At 42.1% G+C, this 20,744-nt stretch overlaps 1 protein-coding gene across 2 annotated transcripts in view; it reads left to right on the top strand.

Moving 5' to 3' along the window:
- ALKBH8 (alkB homolog 8, tRNA methyltransferase) overlaps nucleotides 1-16,015 on the top strand; it is a 44,197-nt gene extending 28,182 nt beyond the window's left edge. For both annotated transcript variants that reach the window (XM_065730072.1, XM_065730071.1), the window contains exons 8-12: nucleotides 1,095-1,201; nucleotides 5,185-5,339; nucleotides 6,067-6,332; nucleotides 13,676-13,825; nucleotides 14,863-16,015. In XM_065730072.1, coding sequence (XP_065586144.1) covers nucleotides 1,095-1,201; nucleotides 5,185-5,339; nucleotides 6,067-6,332; nucleotides 13,676-13,825; nucleotides 14,863-15,390 — 1,206 coding nt within the window. In that variant the 3' untranslated portion in view covers nucleotides 15,391-16,015. The remainder of the gene's footprint in view (nucleotides 1-1,094; nucleotides 1,202-5,184; nucleotides 5,340-6,066; nucleotides 6,333-13,675; nucleotides 13,826-14,862) is intronic.
- The last annotated feature ends 4,729 nt before the right edge of the window (nucleotides 16,016-20,744 follow it).

Here is a 20,744-nt window from a genome sequence, read left to right as displayed (position 1 = left end):
GTTGCCACTACTTCCATGGCGCTCATTTTCCATTGTAGCTGAAACTACCACTTGATTGATTTTTTTACCACTTTTCTTTCTTTTTTCTTGCTATGTCTCCCTTCATCCATTTGGCTTGCTTAAAGGACCCTGATACTTATTTTCTGCAGAAAGAATTTTTTCTCATCTGGGAGAAGTAAAAGGGTAACATTTGTAGCCTAAGCAGAAGCAGAATGTAGCACTGCCTTCTGGGCTGTGAAATTGAATTAAAGCTGAAAGCATTACCTCAGTATATTGCTGTGGTTAGAAACCAGGTGGCAAATGAGGAAGGCTGCTCTGGTAGTTGGCATGATAGTCAGGATCTTGGGAGACTTCTTGTGCTGCAAACCTTTACAAATCTGAGCAGGTTAGAAATGATTTCTCTCTCCTAATACTGGTTATCTAAATGTTATGTATCTGCTCTGAGTTAATTGTCTCAGCTCAATCTGCTGTGAATGGATAGGCATTTCCAGCGGGCGTAGGTTCATCCCACATCACTTAACTGCGTTATAGACTAGGATGAATCACCCTGTGGAGGTGCTTGTCTCTCTCTGTGTAAACCTCACAAAAAAAACCAAACCAAACAAACAAAAAAACCAAAAACAAACCAGTAGTCAAATGCCTGCCCAGATGTCTAACTGTAGGTGCTTGAGTTATAGCAAACAATCCCTCTTTACATAGTTACATTTAGTTGAGAGATAATCATTCCTTCCTACATCACAGGTACATAGATTTCACAGTGCTCCCTTGTTCTTGCAAAGGAAGTTACTACTGCAGAAATAAAATGAACTATTATAGTATTTTAATTATTTATAAGGTTAAATGTGAATGTGCATATATATGAATGTCTTTATGTATACAAGTTTTGTGTTCGTCTCAGATTTTTGAACACACGACTGAAAGGAAGAGATCTTAAGAATGAAGGATAGAGACAAAAGCCTTTGCTTCTGTAGGAAATACACATCTGTTTTGTGGAAATATCTTGATTAACACACAAGATAGGACTTGAGAATGCCTGGCTGATACGTGATGCTCTGTAAGTCATGCTCATTGATGGTGTTTTTCTTTCTTTTTAGATTGTGATGGATTTCAAACACCCTGATGGCCACACAGTGGCAGTTATGCTGCCTCGACGCAGTTTATTGGTGATGACTGGTGAATCCAGATACTTGTGGTCTCATGGGTATGTGTAAGAGCCCCTGTGTGCTCATAATAAAGGAGAATGTATGTTATTTGCTTTGTTAGCAGTATTCTGTATTGAAAATTACTCTGAAAGAAGTCAAAGTTTTGAGATGATTACACGAATTTCCTCCTTGTCCAGATGCTGCTCAGATTGCATTGACAAACTGGAGATTTTAGGAAGCTAGTTGTCAATCCCTGAGCTGCAGCCAAACTTGGCAAGGTTTGAGCAACAGTAGTTTACTTCAGAAGGATATGTAAACCCTCATATTGCACAGAAATGCCCATGGCAAATGTTTCTTCCTTTGTTCAACCCAAGAGGTCACTAGTTACAGCAGTTAATTGGTGAGACTAATTATATTGTGTAAATTAAAGATCAAATCCTTTTACTGGCAATTTTTCTGCCTTCTAGTTTTACTGGTTATTTTATATAGTGAAGTAGAGTGAATGAGAACCCCAATGGCCTGTATGTTGTTCATTTTTGTTGAGCACTTACACCACCTGTGTAGTTGCTCATTAAATTAAATGATTGTAAAAAGCAGCTGGTATTTCTGATGTGCATCATTCAGGGCAATGAAGTCCTTTGTTTTTCAGTGTACCAGGCTGGAGATGGATCTCAGCGTTATCAGCTCCTTACTCAGTTCTGTCAAATACTGTCTGCCTTTTCTGGAACGGTTACCTGCAATTCTGAGAACAGTTCAGTTTTCACATCAGTGACCTTGCTGGCTTGGAGTGGTGCAGGGGAGCAGTCAGGTTGACTCCAGCTGTGAGCTGTCTCATTGGCCTCAGCCATGGTGTGGGGCAGCCTGAGGCCACTTGGGGACATCAGCAAGGGGTCCAGGCCTGAATCAGCAGGGCTATGGTCATGCACAGGCAGCTGTGGCACATCTGGGCTGTGGCTTGGGCATGGCAGCAGCTCCTCTTAAAGGCAGCTTCTGAGGGAAGGAGGGACAGCCCTGGCTGAGGACTCTGGCTTTGCTTCTCAAGAGTTTCTCGAGGACCACTAGCTCTGCTCTTCCCAAGCTGGCCCTGCACCCAGGCAGTGAAACCTGTGTGTGTGGGACAGATAATACATTCTGTTTGCAGTGATAGCCAGCCCATTTGGTTTGGGGTAGTATACCTCCCTATTAAGAACTAGGCTGAGATCAGTACTTAATTCACTTTTCCCTTTGATGATGATTGTGTTTTGAAAACCAAGGATGTAGGCTACGTTTTTAGTGAAGATCTCAAGTCTTCCTATGTGTGTATTCCCATCCCCATTGCTTCTTTGCCTTCCCTAAAAATATTTTTTCTGTATGATAAATGTTTTTAAAAACCAGTAGTTGGTCAATATGCTCAACTAGGGTTAATTGGTATTGGGATCTCAGTATTTCAGAGTAGGAAATACTTCTCTATGTGTTTCTCTTATCCTTTTTCCAGTTGTATTCTTTATCTCTGAAGTACCTGCTATTGCAACGTCAGATATTTCTCAAATCACATCTTTGCTGTTGTACCTTGTTGGTAAAAGGGCATCTTCTGAAACTAAGGAGAACAGAGATAACAGAGTAGGACTGCAGAGCTTGCCTGTAAAGAGCAAGCTTTCCTTTATACTGCTGAAACGTGCCATTGCAATCAGTAAGATTGATCATCCAGCAAAAAAGTATAGTCAATTCACTTGCATCACAACGTTTTTAAGATCATTTGTGATGTCTTTTATCTGTTCCTCTGATGTCAAATTAAAAAGCAAAAGGTTAATTTTTTCATTTTTGGAATAATTCTGGACATGTTTTCATTGTATGTATTTGGATGCCAAGAGGATTACGGGCTTCATTTTAATAAAAGTGCTCATGAAAAGCGTTTTCTTTCTATTCTGATAATGTGTATCTAAAAGAAACATATGGTTAAGAAAATCATCAGGTAGACCAAAGGACATGTACTGGAAGTAAAACTACAATTCTAGTGATGTTTTATTTTTGGATGGAAAAAAAAACATCGTTTCTGGTGCTGTAAGAATAAAACAAGTCTGTCCAACCAAAATGATGGACGGTGTTATCACAGAATCACAGAATTGTAGGGGTTGGAAGGGACCTCTAGAGATCATCGAATCCAACCCCCCCTGTAGGTTCCCTACAGCAGGACATTTTTATTTTTGACATTGAGAATCTTGTTCTTAGAACACTAGATAAAAGGCTGAACTTTCTTGTAGCAGGGACAAAAGGAAAGTCATGTAGATTGAAAGTGTGGAACCTAGAAGAAGACTGTCTGAAACTGTTAGCTCCTAGCATACACAACTTACTGCTGCAAGTTCGAATATGGTTTTATGTAAACAGTAAAGTCAATAAAAAATCTGCATGCTTCAGGCTCAAGGTTCAGATGTCAGTGGAATCTTGTCCATCCTTAACTGAGATTATTTCATCATAGTTTGGTTAGCTGAGCAGGGCAGTTCTTTATTAGATCCCATCCTTCCCACAGCTGCCTCTGGGAGCCCTATACCAGAGCCTCTATTCCCGAGGCTGCTCTGTCTTCTTTGTCCAAGAACTTAGCAGAACATGGATGTGCTGGGTCATGACCTTCAAACAGGAGGGACCCACGGTCTTTCTCTGATTGGATTAAAGACCAGCTTCCCTGACAAAAGGAATGATGACGAACAAGTACTGGCATGGCTGCCTTCTCATCATTCAGATAATTCTTTTTCTTGGTTAAGTACAGGCACTGATCAGTAGTTGTGTGTAACCTGCAGAAAAATTCCAGTAGGATCAAGGATTGTGACTGACAGCTCTGCTTTATTAAAAGATGCAAGAGACTTTTTTAATTCCCTTTTATGGCTCAACATGTAAGAGAATCATAGAATCTTTTTTTTTTTTTTTTTTTTACAGATTAAACTCAGATAACCAATATAGAAGTCACTTTTATATTGAGAGTTTGTCCTGCTGGGAATCAAGTACTTTGAAGTCAGCAGCTCCAAGGAGGCCTCACCAAGAGGACAGTTCCTCAGGAGTGGCTTTTTCTTTTTCTTGAGGAATTTTTTGTGTAGTCTCCTTGATGACTGAGTTTGGGAAATGTTTCAGTGTGACAGTAACAGCTTTAAAGTGCTAAACTATTTCCCAAAAGAGTTTATCTTTTGTTCCAAGAGTATCTACTTTAGCCCGCATGCAAGTGATGGGAAACCACATGTGGGTGCAGCTGTATCTTCTCTTGTATTGAGTTTCCCATTATACTTTCACATTTTCCTCTTGCCAACTTTGAGAGAGAACTACTCCAGAGTTATTCAAAATCCTTGGTACCTTTTTGTAATGTAAATCTCTTCATAAAATTACTGTAAACTTTTGTCACTCCCAAGAAAGTTCTAAGTAACTTTCATTTTGAAGTTTATCCTTACAGAAGTATTTTTGTTTTCCATTAGGGTCTGTGCCAAATCCAGAAGCAGCTTAAGAAACTCAGTTCCCAATTTGCTTGATAGATTTTGGTCAGGGAAAAAAAATAATCTACAATTTGCTATTCTGTGGGCATTTTTGCAGATCTCCATAGTGCTACGATCTTTGCAATTTCTCTAGTCGATAAATAGAAAAGCAGTTCTGTTGTGAAGTGGAGTGCATTGAGGAGGCTTGTTTGTAACGAGAAACTTCTATCTGCTAGTTTAGAGCTAGTCAATACTATTCTTTCAAGTCTGTAGCCAACATTTTTACTAGTGTGTTCTATCTTTAAGAAATGTATTTCGGATAAGGTCCTGACAAAATAATCGAACTTACGGAGCGAAAGAAAGAAAGGGAAAGAAAATGTAATTCCTGTCAATTAAATAACACGTTAATTAACATCATTAGTTTGTGTCACTGCCTCTTTTCTTCTCTAAAACTTAATAAGCTGAAAACAGAAGCAGTAGTACATTAAATAATGTGTTGTAATCACACTTGTCAGTGTTTAAGAATCGCCTTCTTTTAAAGATGAATGGCTCTTTTTTTTTCTGATGCAGATTAAATCAATCTTTGATTTTATGTTACTTTGTTTTAGGATTACACCCAGAAAATATGATGTCATTCAAGCATCTGAACTTGGACAGAAAGTTGGAACAATCACTGCTGATGTTAGAGATTTAACACTAAAGCGAAGGGAAACGAGGACATCATTTACATTTAGGAAAGTGAGGAGAAGCTCTTGCGATTGCAGTAAGTGCTTTTCCAGTCAAAATTGCTATTTCCGTATAATCAATATGTAAGCATTGTATGAGCTAATTAGTTTACCCCTTTAGTTAGTTTTCGTAGTTGTGATGCTGTTTGTAAATGGCTGTACTGTATGGCTTGAATTGGTTGCATCCGCATGGCTGCTGGAGTTTCTCAAGGTAGGAGGACATTTGTGTAACACCAGACAGGCAGTCTGGAATCTTGGATTTTACAGGCACATCAAGTGCTAGAATAATCAACTATAATAGAAGTAGCTACTATTCTTTAGGTTTTCATCAATTCTGGTTAATATTCATTGGAAGAGAACTGTAGTTTTGTGAAAATAAGTATGTGAGAGAAGGAAAAGCAATCAGATCTGCAGTAACAGAGCCATGCTTATCTGCAGTGATGGAGCCTTAGGACAGGGCAGATGATAGTTGGTACATGGCTCAGTAGTTATGTGGAACTGAAATCCGTTTGTGTCCTGAGAACAGACCTGTCCTGATCACTTACAGACACCCTCCAGTACATACAGTCAGAATAATTGTTATGAAATCATCAAATACGTGTGCAGTTTGGTCCATGTTTCAGTTTTGGAAAGATGAAGAAGGGAATTACCGATCTGTTGCATTTCAATATTTTACTTTTTGTTTTCTTTTGCTTAAAAAGTTTATTCAGTATAGAATGACTTTTCTAACTTTTTTTTTCCTTGTGTATCTGTTGCTGCATCTAGTTTACCCATCTGTCTGTGACAGCCAGAAAGGACAGCAGAGACAAGCAGAACCATCATTTCCCCACAGTGAGATGGAAGCCTCAGAGCTGGAGCAGGAATACGTGCACAAGGTGTACGAAGAGATTGCCACACACTTCAGTAGTACCAGGCACAGCCCGTGGCCCCGCGTTGCGGAGTTTCTGAGGTCGCTGCCAGAAGGGTCAATAGTTGCTGATGTTGGTTGTGGTAATGGGAAATATCTAGGCATCAGCAGGGATTTGTACATGGTAAGTAGTAGCTACTGTCGTTTGTTTCCATCAGTACTGCTGTTTATTGCATTTTGCAGTTTGCAGCTCATTGGAGATTCTGTTATGGGAAAAGTGCCAAGAACAGGAAGCTGTTGCCTGATCCAAGGTCAGTTACCTATGACATTGGGCTTCCACATTCGTTTGCTACATGTGGTAACCTTTTTCTCAAAGCCATATTTGCTTTGCAAGTCAGATTACATTAATAAAAGAAGTAGTAATGGGTGCAGGATTGAGTAGTTATAATGGATCTTTTTTGCCTTTTTTGCTGATGTTGTAGAGTAAGATTATTAAAAGGGAATCAGCAGGGCAGTTTGAATTCTTCCACAAGTGTTTTATTTGTCTGGTGGGTGGGAAATGTACAGGTTGCTGAAATCTCCACAGACAGTGCTTCTTTGTACACGTCTTCAGATCCATTTGGCCTGGTGCCATCGATTATTTGTGATCTGTAGTGTTTTGTCTTTCCCAACTGAATGTGTGCGTAGGCCACATAAATATGCTAAGAAAATTCCTGCTGGATTTTCTACTTCAGCTCAGATTTTGAACCTTTCTCACTTCTTTTCCTTTGTTTTCTAGAGTCCTGCTGTCATTGTTCATGCATTATCACCACCTTAGCTGTCTCACAATCTGTAACTTGCCCAGTTCTACTTATCCCCCTCCCTATTATGGGGACATAAAGCACATAAAAACAGAAAGCAAAATATTTGTTTTTTATTGCAAATATTTCAAAGACTTCTTTGCAACATCAAACTTCTTATTCCTTTTGCCCAAAATAAATATTTTTGAGGTTTGACTTATGCTCTTTGTTCTAGAATTGTCTGATTCTGTCATGTGTTTGTACTGTGAAGCACTTAGAGATAAATCAGGCTTGAAAAATTCTGTGTAAGTCGAAGCATTCGTTATTAATAATAAAAGTCAGACTTGTCTGTTACAACACAGAAGAGAAGTTTCTGTCTTGCTATTTATATACAGCTATAAAACATAAGTTGTTATTTACAGCCCTGTCTGTATTTGTAGTACATTAATTTCCATTATTCTCTTATAAGCTAGAAGAAGATCAACTGATTTGTAAGTAGACATGTTTGTGCCTGACTGCTGTAGGCTGAAAATAGTTGTTAATGTTTAATACATTTTAGTCTTTTACTCCTGACCAGTTGCTTTCCTGTAAGAAAAATCAGTAAACTTAACTAGAGAAGAAAGAACTTTTCCAGGGCTTCATGTAGGTCATTTGATCCTAGAATTAATTTGGTAAATTGCTTTTGTGCAGGTCTGTGGTAGGCTCGTGTCATGAAATCTTTTCAAGATGCTGTAATAAGAGACTCTCAGGACCTATCTGTTTTCTGTAGCTCACAGTTAATCAAGGGAAAGGTGCATCTCTGGGCGGTTAAATGAACACCAGCCCTTCCCTTTAGTTACCCTAGGATTAACTACTTTCATATGTTCAAGCAGAAGTGTCCAAAGTGTGAAAGCTAAGAGTGAAAGAGAGGAAACTTCTAAAGATACAGTTGAAAATCAGGATCTGCAAACTGTTCTGTTCTGTTGGCCCTTTACTGTGGGCTGAGCGTGGATTTGTGCTTGAGGAGATGGAGTATGCTCATATCACGTGCATTGTTGAGCTAATGACTTTAGACACAGGGCATCATTTTCTTCCCACATTTTCTCCTCTTGACTCGGGGCGTAAAGTTTGGGCAGAAACTTGCTGCAGCCTTTCCTTCACAGCAGTGCTGTGTCTCTTGCTAAGTTTTGATGCTCAGTGAATGGCAGCTGTTAGGCTAAGTCCTGTCAGGAATGAGGCAAAAAGCAGTGCTGTGAAGGAAAGAGTTATTTAGGGGTTGGGTAGAGCACTGTCAGCCAGGCCATGTAGTTTGCAGTGTTTTGACTCCAATTCTGAAAACCAGGCAGGGGGACCTGAGGGCAAGAAATATGCTGGAGAGGTTAGTCTGTATTTATAGGCAGGTGTAAAGGCAAAGGCACCAGCACAAACAAGGAGATGTTACAAAAGGAAGGAAAAGTGGATGCTCTGAGGAGCACTGTGTCTCTGAGGATCTAGGCTCACAGGGAAAGAACTCCAAAGGTGGGATCTCCGACAAGAGATCCTCAGTGGCAGTCAGCCCTTAACTGAGGTGAATGGCCTTCACCTGTGCTCTCAGGGCTGAGCACATCTTTCCTTCAGGTGCCCCATCAGTGGTTCAGGCTGTGATTCAGCAGTCCTCATACAGCAGGATTCAAGGTGTAGCTGTAATGGTGGGTCAAAGTTAAGGTACCTCTTGATGTTTTAATCTCCGTCCTCAGTCCAAAAATATCTCCGCTGTGCGCCATACTGTCATTTGCTTCAGGTTCTTTAGATGAAATGTGGCTGCATTCAATGAAAATGACAGTTCTGTAATGGCTGCATTATTGTGACACAGTCAAGGGATGGCAATTTCATGACAGACAGAAATTGAGGTTAACAGTGTCCAAGAGAGATTGAATCCACGTCTAATGCAGTTAGGGCAAAGACTGGAGAAAGAGTCTGAGACCAATTGTCTCAGATTACTTTTCTTTCTCTGTCACTCTCTCTCAGCTTTTTTTTATTTTTTTAACTTATTGTTGAAAAGAATGTGAAAGGAAAATGTCTGTAGGGTTTTTTGTTTATGCAATCCCCACCCCACCCAACTTCATTTGGAGGAATCACTGTGACAGTTTATATTTCAGTGTTATCAAGCTTAACATCCTTTATAAACAAGGCTTTTATTCTACAGAATGCAATATTTCAGCTTTTCCCACACAGAAACACCATGAGGGTTTCATTCCAGAGCCTGCTGACATCATTGCATTGTTTCTTATCCATTTTTATGAGCTGTAGCTTTGTCTTTACAGTTTCCAGTGTCCAGGCAGGTGTGATGATGTCCACATCCCTATAGTGGCATCCCTGTGGGGCTAAGGTGTGACTGAATGACACCGAAGCCTTTCTGTTTTCTGGTTTACACTTTTGAGTGGATAAACTGATAAGAAATCTAGCAAATGAAAAAAAACCCAACTATTGGGTAGATATTTTTCTTCATATTAAAAGAAGTGGCTCTACTCACCAGAATAGGTATCCTAGGAGGAAAAATGATGACAATACAGGAGCCCTAATGATTTCTTTTAATACAGACGTTCTTATCCTTTTCTTTTTCTTCTTTTTTTTCTTTCCTCTCTGCATTACTGTCCTAAACTGAGATCAGCTGGAACTGCGTTTTGTCAGGGTCCGGGGAGGAGGAATGATGAACTTCTATATTAATGTTGCATAAAATGGATAGAGTGGATCCATGCTGCTTGAGAGCAGGTCCCTATCCAAAGGACATAGTAGTAATTAAAAATAGGAGGGGTAAAACTAACTGGCAAAAGTATACCTGGAGCCAGATCACAGGATGTTTTAGCAATTGAAGGGTGAAGCAGAGGAACCTTTCCTGCCCTTTTTTCTCAGTGAATAAGAATTGTTAAAATGATGGGAGATCTGGGTCTGAAGAGAGCTCAGAAGGCGCCCTGGCTGTATGTAATGGAGAAACAAAACACTGCGTGAAATGAATGCTAAAGGCCAGGCAGACCAACTGGAGCAAGGAGATTTGTTGTGCAGTGTCTGTGCTGGTATCTCTTTTTCTTTGTGTGTGTGTGTGTGTGTGTGTGTGTGTGTGTGTGCTGGAATGTAATTGGGTTCCTTGAGGCTCTGATGCTGTTAATTATAGCTGCAGTGATTCTCTAGGGAGCCACGTAGTTCCATTTGGTGGTTGCATTTCAGAGTTAGATGTACTTTTCTTCATCACTTTCTAATGTGCTGCATCAGTCAGGTTTACAGATACTTAAATGAGTTAATTCAGCCAGATAGAGTTACTAATAATCAGACAACATAGAAAGAAAATAAATAATGGTGTGCAATACTGACCTGTCTTTACCTATCTTTATTTAAGCCTGCAAGGTCTGCAGTACCATTACAAAGCAAGCTATTTGTTTAGTGCTCTTTATCCCTAATGATCAATTCCATATCACTGCATTAAGTAGAATTATAAAACTTAGTTTAACTACTCGTGGATGAAATGGCGTAGCTGAAGTCAACTGGGTATCTGAAGATCAGGATGGGATCTCTGTTTGTGTTATCTCATTCCAAGGAACTCAATACAGAGCTCCAGGAAATTCACACAAGTCACAGCTTTCTTTTTTCCTTTCATCTCTGTCTTTTTTGATACTTCTTTCATTTATCTGAAGGTTTGCTGATGCAGATTTCTTGGCTTAAAAACAAGAGTTGGATGCAGGTAGTGTTTATCCAGATATAATGAAAATGAGTGCCTCAAATCCTTTCTTCTGGGGAAATGCTGAAAGATTCAAAGCAGTGTGCTGAGTAGTGGACTGGCTAAAAGGTGGATTCAGCTGAACAGTCAGCTGTGCTCCGTGAGATAAATAAGAAGCTGGGTGGCTGAAGCAATGGGTTTGATTTAGAAAAATCAGTGCTCAGGTGTATGAAAAGATAAGCGATAAGAAATATGAAACCTTGAAAATATATACAGCTCAGCTCTCCAAGGAATGTTCTAGATTACGATCCTCTTGATTTTGGGCACTGAGCTAATTCCTCTACCTTTCTACGCTGTTCTAGAAGAGAACTCAGACAGTACTCTTTGGTGTAAGCACCAACATCAGCAGTGTGAACTGGTGAAAATTACAGCGGAATGGTTATATTTGAGATTTTTTTATGGTTTGATTTTGTGTTTAACTGGTGAGAGAAAAAATACAGCTATTGAAAAACAAAGCCTCATCATATCAAAGCTTCACTCATGCTTCAGAATTAGAAATCAGCTAACAGCAGAATCGAGAAAAGTTGAGCTTGAGGTTTCTGTCTCTTGCTGAAAATACATTATTAGGAGACAGTCTTGTTCTGAAATGTGCTTTTTACGTTCATAAGAATTATAGGTAGGCTGGCACTGCACTACTGAAATTAGCTGCTTGTTGCCAGCTGGTTGTTTTTTAAGAGACTGAGACCAGTAGATAACTGGTTTTGGATGAATGCGTTTCTTGTAAGCTACAAAATGTGGAAACGCAGCGGTTATAACTCTTTCCAAAACATCATGCAAAGATAATTCCAATAACGATGCTTGATTTGCTTAGCTCCAGCACCAGGCAGGTTTGGGATGACTCCCCACGTTCAGCATTTATGCATACGTATGTAGCACCTATTACAGTGTTTATATCAAAACCAACGTAAAGGTTGACGCACCTATCGTGGAGCAGCTGTGCATTCACACTGATCTGTTTCAGAGTCTCAGTTTTCCTTGCAAAATGGAATCTTTTTGCTTTGGATGTAGATTCACTTCAACAAGTATGACATTACAAGTAAGCCTGACTTCGTAATTATTTGATACAATTTAGATGCAAATGAGGAATTCACATTCTAGCAGTCGTGCCTTTGTTCTTGTTCTCACTTCATTGAATTTCATTAACATACAGTGTAGTCCTTTTCAAGGTCATTTTTGGAGGGGAGGATTGAATTTTGCTGTCCAACCTGTTCTTTACTACAGAAGTGTGGGGCCCAAGCAATTATTTCTGGGAAAGCTTATGAAAGTTGCAAGAACTCTTCTTCCTTCTCTTTCAGCCAGTATCAAATTGGGTCCTTTGACTTTTAATGAGTACTGCATTCTAATGTCTCAATTGCAAAAGTAGTTGAGGGCACTGGTAATGAGGCGTGGAATCTCAGAGCATGCAGGTTGTCAGCTAAATTCATTCCAAGATGAGACTAATTTAAAGACACTTCAGTTGGTATCCATTGTGAAATGATGGGATTTGTGTTTACTTCCAAGTAATTGAGAATTCCTCCTTTTATTCACTCTGTGCTTCAGTAAACCCTGAGAAGAGGGTAGGAAATAAATGGGAAGAAGGTGCTACTGGGATTGATCTTTTCTGTTTAGGTCTGTTTAGAGCTGATTGTCGGGATGATATGTACATACACGTAGTGCTGGCTTTGTGGAAAGTTTTCCTGGGTTGTCAGTTTGGCATTGTCACAATTCCATTTCCTTTGGGCCAAAAGTTAGGGTCCAGAGTCTCTGAAAGTCTCTACAGAGAAGCTGACTTGGAAGCTCTCAGGAAATTTGTCTGGAGCAGAACCCTGGTTTTCTTCAAAGCTAAAATAATTTTAACTAACACAACTGGGGAATGTAATGGAAAATATGTTTATTTTTATCATTTGCTGCGAAAGAGATTTTTAATTTTGGCAATACTGTCATCTCTGCTGAGCTGATGAATAGCAGTTTGCTATACTTCTTGCATCTAAACCAGGGATGGTTTAGTATTCTTTCTGCGTGAAATAAGATAAACAATGTCAGCAGTAATTACTTAGGAATCTGACTCTGCTCTTGGTTATCTGTTTGTTTCTGATCATTGAAAACAAAAATAAATTTAATGTTCTCATGCAGGCTGAGTTTGATATATGACTTTGTAACAGGGCTTTGGTTTGAATATTGTGTTGCTTGGCAGACATAAAATGAGGGTGATGTATGCCTCACTCCATTTATCCTTATAGAAGGGTCTTAATCAGTTTGGATTTATTGTTTCTTTGCAAGCATGTAAAAAGACAACCCTTTTCTCAATGCTATTTCTTACTGTCTTTAACTTGGATACTGGGTAAAGGGAAAAAGGAACATCTGATGAAATGCTTCAAAGTGGTTTCTGGAGATCATTTCATTTGGACAGTACAGGAATTTGGAAAATCCTGTGCTGAACCTTCTGTGCATTTTGGTGCTGAGGTTGAAAAGGACTGTACTTCTTTACTTAGACTGAAATGATGAAACGTGGATGATTAGTGAAGTTGTGTGGCGTACTTCAGAGTCACCACTTTGGCATTTATACTCATAGATTCAGCATTTTTTGGTCAGTATTTGTCTGCTTAAGATGTTCTTGTGTTGTGGGTGGCAACTGAGTGGAGCTGAAAATGCTGGGGCTGGGTTTAGTCTCCTCTTTGTTTGCTGGATCTCTGATCTCAAGGTACCGTTGGAGCCAGCTTTGAAAAATGTTAGCCTGAGAGCTGTTCTGTCTTATCTTGGTTCAAAACTGAGGTGCTGTAATGAGCTAGTAGCCAATCTGCTATCTTTCACTTGTAAGTGAGCATTTTTTCTTCTTTTTGTTGACATCCAGGACTCATCTATTTCTCTTACTTAAGGCTATTTTCTTGTGCTCACTCTTGGCTTTGTTTTGAACTAGAATGTGTTACCTTGGTAGGAGACCGTGATGACTCTATTACTGTAAGTGTCAAGTGAAAATTATTTTTCAGTTTTGTAATTATCCTTCTTTTGAAAAGCTTAATGGAACACTTTCTGTTACAGATCGGCTGTGATCGCAGCAAAAGCCTTGTGGATATCTGTGCAGAAAAAAACTCCCAGGCTTTTATCTGTGATGCCTTGTCAGTGCCAATCCGGAGCGGTTCTTGTGATGCCTGCATCTCTATTGCTGTCATCCACCATTTCTCAACAGCAGTAAGTCACCCCTCTCTGTGCTCTGCTGTGCTCTTGCATTGCTGTGCAGGGCTACTGATATTATTTAAAACAAAACAAAAAAGCAGCAAAACAATTTAGTCGATGGGAATCACTGAAACAAAACAGAACAGCAGTATGAAGTGAAAATCAAAGGGGTGCATTTGGTGTTAAGCAGTTGTCAGAGCAGAACTAAGCTGCTGGACTGCTGCTACCTCTGAGACATTCTCTTCACATTCTCCTTCCCCCATGAGGTGCTCTTGCTCCTCCTGGCACTTTCATCTTCTAGGTGTGTGTGTTTCCTTTTGTTCTTCCTACAGTTAATGACTCGAGAGTGGGCTTTGCTTTGTGAATCAGAGAATGTTAATTTCACTCTCAGGTCTTGAACAGTTCTCATGGTTTTAGTTCTGAGGATTCATTCTGTGTCTGCAGAGAGCAGGGATGCTGCCCATTTGGTTCTGTATCTCTGTGCTGGCAGGAGCCATGCAGCTGTAACAAGCTTCTAGACCATGAAACCATAATACCATAGTGTCACCTTACAGACATGAAGTGAATGTTTCCAAATGCAGGATAAAGAATAGGAAGCAGACATTTCGGAGAAGGGTTATGTGCCTTCATTGGGATAATTAGAGGACCTTTGTTGAAGCTGTGAATTTAACTCCTTTAACTGCAAACTAGATTTAAATCTAGAATTTTAGATCTTAATCAGCTTTATTGATGAGACAGTAATTTCTAACTGGGCTGAAATGTCCAGGAAACCCTGGCTGATACAGTGCTGTTTTCAAAAGGCAAGAGAACAGTGTTCAGGAAGGTGGCTTACCTTGTGTATAGTGGCTTAGATTTTGAGTCATTTCCCACTGCTTGGCTGTAAGAGGAGTATGGCACTGTGTGCTCATACATGCCAGGTAGAAAGGGATACTGCCCACTGGAAAAGAGTCCTCAGACCTTTATTGCATCTTGGGGATGTGCTGCTTCTTCAGCTCTCCTGTATTTTCTGTTTATCAGTATTCCAGCTTCCCACTTTTGTTTTTTCTTTGTAGGAAAGAAGGCTGGCAGCTATCCGTGAACTGGTCCGGCTTCTAAAACCTGGTGGAAAGGCGCTCATTTATGTCTGGGCAATGGAGCAAGAATACAAAAACCAGAAGTCTAAATATCTTAAGAAAAAGCATGGCAGCACAGACAAGGAGGAGGAAAGCAATGCTGGCACATCCCAGGGACTGCCTGATGATGAAACTGATGGCCAGCTCCTTGGTGACTCCAAGGACAAAGGCTGTGCTGTGCAGCCAGGCTCCAGACTGCCTGTTCACACCAACCGGACCGCCTTTCCCTCTCCAGATATGCTGGTTCCCTGGCACCTGAGAGGTGGCATCAGAAAGAAAGGGGCAAGTGTTGGTGAAGTGTCATTTCCAGCTGGCTCTAAGGAATCTCAACAACCTGTTTTTCACCGCTATTACCATGTGTTCCACGAAGGGGAACTGGAAGCAGCGTGCAGATCCTTGGACTGTGTGAGGATGCTGAAGAATTACTATGATCAGGGAAATTGGTGTGTGGTGCTAGAAAAGCTGTAGACCATGGTACTTCCTTGGTTACCATTCTTCTTTGTGGAAGGATTTTTAATGCAGACAGTAGCTCTTACCTCTTCTAGAATATCAGAATAAAAGATTGTAATGAACACCGTGTGCATGTGTTAACAAAGTAATGACCAAACTTGGATAGATAAACACTCTGTGGGGAGTGAGCTGCAGGGAAGAAGATTCAGTGGGTAAAATACTGGCTGCGGAAGTCAGCGGGACCAGGGCTGAGCTTTCAAGGACCAAGGGCCTGATTCTCCATTCTGGTACTCTTTCTGTAATCACGGTGCGTATACTTTCCTCAAGGCCAACTAGAGAACCAGTGGGAGCACCACAGCTATTTTTGCTTTTCCTCAAGCTCCCACAGTTCCACACTCGCTCCCCAGGTTCCTCTGTTTCTTCATTATAGCGGTGTTGGAAGTTCCTCTGAGGTTACAGGTTGCTTGCTTGGACTGTCAGAGCAGCTCTGCTGAATGCCCCCTCCCATGACTGTTCCTCAGGTGTTGCACCAGGAGTGGTTGGGACATCAGTTCAACCAAGAGTCCCCCACTCCTTAATTTGTTCACTGGGGCATTTTCTAGGCTTGTCCCTTGCACTGATTTCTTTTGAGCCACGTGGAAGCAGAGGCATATAAAAGATACATCAGTCTGCTCTCTGCAGACAAAGCAGTACGAATCAGTACAAGAGATGCAGATATTTATGTCAAGGTCTTTTCTCTCTATTTATGTACTCAGAGTGGTTTGAGAGGTACAGAAACAAAGTGTGGAGCTGAGGGCAGTTCATCTTTTATCTCGGGTTTGTCACAGACTTGTTCATAGGGGCAGTGTTTTAGTGAGGGTTTGACAAACACAATCAGCCCAATGCTTATGCAGACAGAAGCCATCAGTAGCTTATGTTGAAAATTTAGGTCCTCCTGAGCAGACAGCACTATTTATTCTGCACGTGCATGATGAGTCCAGGGGAGCATCACTAGGCTGAATAGGACCAGTTCTCTTATGTCTGTTTATGCTATGATTGATGATGACTGTATCGAGGAAAACTTGGTATCTCTGAGCTTCAGGGACACTGAGGAGTCCTGATTTAGTGTGTGGCAGTTTGTTCTTACGGGGCAGCCAAGGCCACAGCTCTCTGTGGCTTGGGTGCATCGTGTAGAATAAAATTACTGAGCCCAAGACCTGAATTTACAGTCCCACATATTCTGTGCTCCCACTGACCCAGAGCCATGGTTTCACAGGACTGCAGGGACTGGAAGGGACCTCTTTAGATCAGCTAGTCCAACCTCTGCTAAAGCAGGTTCCCCACAGTATGTGTCCAGGTGGCTGTGAATATCTCCAGAGAAGGAGACTCCACAGCCTCTCTGGGCAGCAGTTCCAGTGCTCTGTTGGCCTCACTGTTAAAAAGTTCTTCCTTGTGTCTTATGTCATAAGCTTCCTATGATCCAATTTATGCCCACTGCCCCTTGTTCTGTCTCTGCACACCACTGAGAAGAGCCCAGTCCCATCCACTTGACTCTCACCCATTACATATTTATAAGCATTGATAAGATTCCCCATCAGACTTCTCCAGACTGAACAGCCCCAGGTCTCTCAGCCTTTCCTTCTATGGGAGATGCCCCAGGCCCTGGATGGACCAGATGATTATCAAATTTATGATTTATGATTATCCCTCTGCTGAGCTCTCTCCAGCGATTCCCATGTGAGGGGCAGTGATCTATGAGTGCCCTTCTAGAGGAAGGTGAGTGTTGAGAGTTCCGAAGAATTCTTGGGATAGGAGACAGGAACTGTGCTGCTGCAGTGCCTCTTCACAGGACTTCACAGGAAGGGCTTCATCCTGTGGGGCTGTCACAGAGGGCCGCCTTGTGAGGTTTGGGCACCACTCTGAGTGCAGACAGGTTGAACATTCAAAGCAGAACTGCAACTACACAGTGCAAACACTCAGACCTGCGAGGCTACCGTGTGGGAAGTTATCTCGCTGCAATTTTAGTTGTGTACTGTTTTGGATCTGTCTCCATCCTCCCTATTTTCCTGTTGCTAGGAATCAAGATGTGACACGCGCTCGCTAACAGAACAACCTGCTATGGGTTACGTGTCCTTGGACCAGCTCTATTTTTGAGTCTGTCAGAGGTGGCCAAGTGAAAGGCCTCAGAAAGCTCTTTTGGACTCTGGAGTGCAGTGAAATATAGAAAAAAGAGCTCATCGTACTTCAAAACTGGCAGAAGGAAGGGGTGTGTCCATGAGGGGTTTGTGGTGTTCCTTCAGCGTGTTGTTTAAGCGATGAGGATGGTGGGAGAGCTGAAGGAACGTGCATGGGGAGCTGTGCTCCGCTGAGCTCACCGGGGTCTGCGCAGTGCCCCGTGGCTGAGACTGCAGCGAGGTGCATGTGTGGACTGAAATACAGAAACGTGGTGATTATCCATGTGCTGCTTCTGTCTGTGCTCTGTCTGATGGCTGAGAGGGATGTTTGCTCTCTTTCTAGCTGGGATAAAATATACAGAGAGGGCAGGAGGGCGGGGGGATTCTCTGGAGATGAAGGGGCTAGTAGAAAGGGCTGTTAGCTCAGTGGCCTGAGACTGGGAGGGAAGGACTTGCTGGCGTGATTGTGTGCTTGTTTCTTCTGGAATATTTTAAAGATTGAGCTCCTAGCCTAGCTGCCCAAGAGATGGCCAGAGAGCCAGTGGGATGCTATCACTGGGAATCATTTTTTATTTTGGGAAGAAGAGAAACGGCCAACTTGGTATGGAATAATTAATTGGAAAGGCAACAGCTGCTACTGGTAGGATGCCTGTCTTAAAAGCTTCAGTTGCTTTGTTCTCTTATGTTAAGGGAACAGTGGGCCCAACAAGAACTTCTCCAGTTTAGCAAATGCAAATGCAGAGTCTGGATCCTGGCCAGAACAACCTGTGCATTGCTGCAGGTGAGGGACTGACTGGCTGCGTGGACTTATGCGGCAACAAAACTGGGTTCCTGGTAAGCAACAAGCTGTGCATGAATCAACCCTGAACGTGGCCCAGACTGCTCATGCAATATCTTCCTTGGAGATTTTCAAAATTCACCTGTGCAGAGGCCTGAGCCCCCTGCTTTGACTTTGAAATATGCTTTGCTTTGAGCTGGAAGTTGGACTATGTGAGATCTCAAGGCCCCTTCCAACTCAAATTCTTCTGTGACCACAAGCCTCCTCCGTTTTCTTGCTTTTTTCATTCACTGGTTGGGGGAACGGCTCCTGTGGATGGTTCCTCACTGCCTCTCTGCATTTCTGTTTTCCTTGCTTCAGAATGATCCCCCTGCTACTTGCTGCTGGCATTGACTGTTGGCTGCAGCAGTGAGGGGGCTGCATGGGGAGCAGCAGAACTTCTGTGGGTGGGAGTTTCTGTGTGGTTCCTGCTCTGAATCCGTGCAAAGCTCATTTTCTGTGTGCTGGCAGTCTGGCAGAGGATGAGGGGCCAAATGGGGTTCTTCTGAAGTCAGAGGAGCCCCCTGTTGCTAGAAAGGCTAATGGTGTTCTTGGCTGCCTCAGGTGAAGTATCACCAGCAGGTCAAGGGAGATGGCCTCTGCTCAACTCTGGTGAGGCACCTGGACATGCTGGAGAGAGTCCACCGAGATGATGGAGGGACTGGAGCACCTCTCCTGTGAGGAGAGGCTGAGAAAGCTGGGACTGCTCAGCCTGGAGAAGAGGAGGCTCAGAGGGATCCCAACAATGTCTGTAAATACCTGAAGGGAGGGTGCAGTGAGGACAGAGCCAGGCTCTGCTCAGTGGTGCCCAGTGTCAGGATAACAGGCAGTGGGCACCAAGTGGTACACAGGAGGTTCCCTCTGAACACCAGGAGCACTGCTGTGCTGTGCAGGTGATGAAGCACTGGCACAGGCTGCCCACAGGCTGTGGGGTCTCCTCCTTGGGGATGTTCCAGAGCTGCCTGGACGTGGCCCTGGGCACCCTGCTCTGGGTGTCCCTACTGGAGCAGGGTTGGGCCAGATCTACATTACCGTGCAGACAGAAGCAGGCTGCTGCGGTAGACAAACACATCCAACAACCCAAAAACCAAAAAGATGACCCTCAGTGTTAATCTTATGCATTTGAAGGCTAAGGTTAAAGCAGGCTTTCAGAGAGTGTCCATGTGCACATCATTTCCTTAACTGATGAGAGAAAACATCCCTGGCAACTCTCACCAGATGTGTTCAAATGGTAATATGCCAAAAGTTGCTGTGATACCTGCAACCTGTCTGCTGAACTGGATTTAGCACTGTGCATTGTAGTCACTGCTCTGGGCTAGGTGGATCAGTTTTGTACTTGGGCCACAAGCTCTCTGTACAGTTTCAGAGACTGAAAAAAACAAAATGAATGGCTCAGGTATGTACTTGGGTTTGGACCTAGTAGATCCTTACTTAAAATTCTTCAGGCCACTTTATTTCTCCTATTAAGCACTACTAAAGAAGATTCTTTTTTAAAGACATCTTTGAATGGAGACTAAGAATGCACAAAAAATGCTGCTAGTTTACTAGTATCTAGTATCTGAAGTGCAGCAGAGAAGTGGATTACTGCAACTTCAAGGTGAAAGAGGAAAAAAGATATCTATATTTCTTATTACTCTTCTTCCTGGACAAATATCCACTACCCTTTCTTGCTTAATGAAGAGCTATTTTAATCAATTACAAGGTTTTTATAGGACTATGCTTTCTGAATGTCAGTCACTAGCCAGAAAAAGGAGTGACTGTACAGGTGCTGCTGTACTTCACTCCTCTTCCCTTTCCAACCTGGACTGCAGTGGGCATGGATTTCAGTGCCTGCAAACCTTTCTGCACAAGCCTGAGAAAGGAAAGAAAGGGAGCACTGATGAAGAGGATCTATAGATAAATAATTTGGAAAGCAGACCAAGAGAGTATGCCATTAATGAGATTCCAAGTGCTGGGAGAGTTTGAATGAGCAAAATAGTCCTGGGTAGGAGGAATGGTGACAAGGTGTAGAGAGCAGTGTGGTTGAGTGTAGGCAAGTGGGTTCTAAAGAAAGTGGCTACAGAGAATCCCTCCAAATTTGACCAGCAATGGAGCCAGTGAGCTGGAAAGATGTAAAACGTTGTGCTAAGTGCTATGGGCACCTTGTCTTCATGCTTGAAAAGTCAGAGATTGAAAAGAATCAAGGTTTTGGTCAGAGCGTGAAGAGCAATGCTGAACACATGTTAGCAGGCTCTTCTTGCCCAGTACAGTGTGACAAAGGGGAGAGAAGATGAAAAGGAGATGAGGATGGAAGCTCTGAGACAGAAATCAAACCTGTGTAGCTGGGAAGGCAGGAGGTAGAAACGGCAAAGCAGTGCCAGTGGCTGGTGGAGGGTGTTACAAGCTGCTGAAAGGTCAGACTT

Source organism: Cyrtonyx montezumae, unplaced genomic scaffold (assembly GCF_038088225.1).
Source record: "Cyrtonyx montezumae isolate F1298 unplaced genomic scaffold, pur_monq_1.0 scaffold_12, whole genome shotgun sequence".
NCBI lineage: Eukaryota > Metazoa > Chordata > Aves > Galliformes > Odontophoridae > Cyrtonyx > Cyrtonyx montezumae.
Note: the sequence above shows the minus strand (reverse complement) of the source record. Positions and strands in the feature narration are given on the sequence as shown.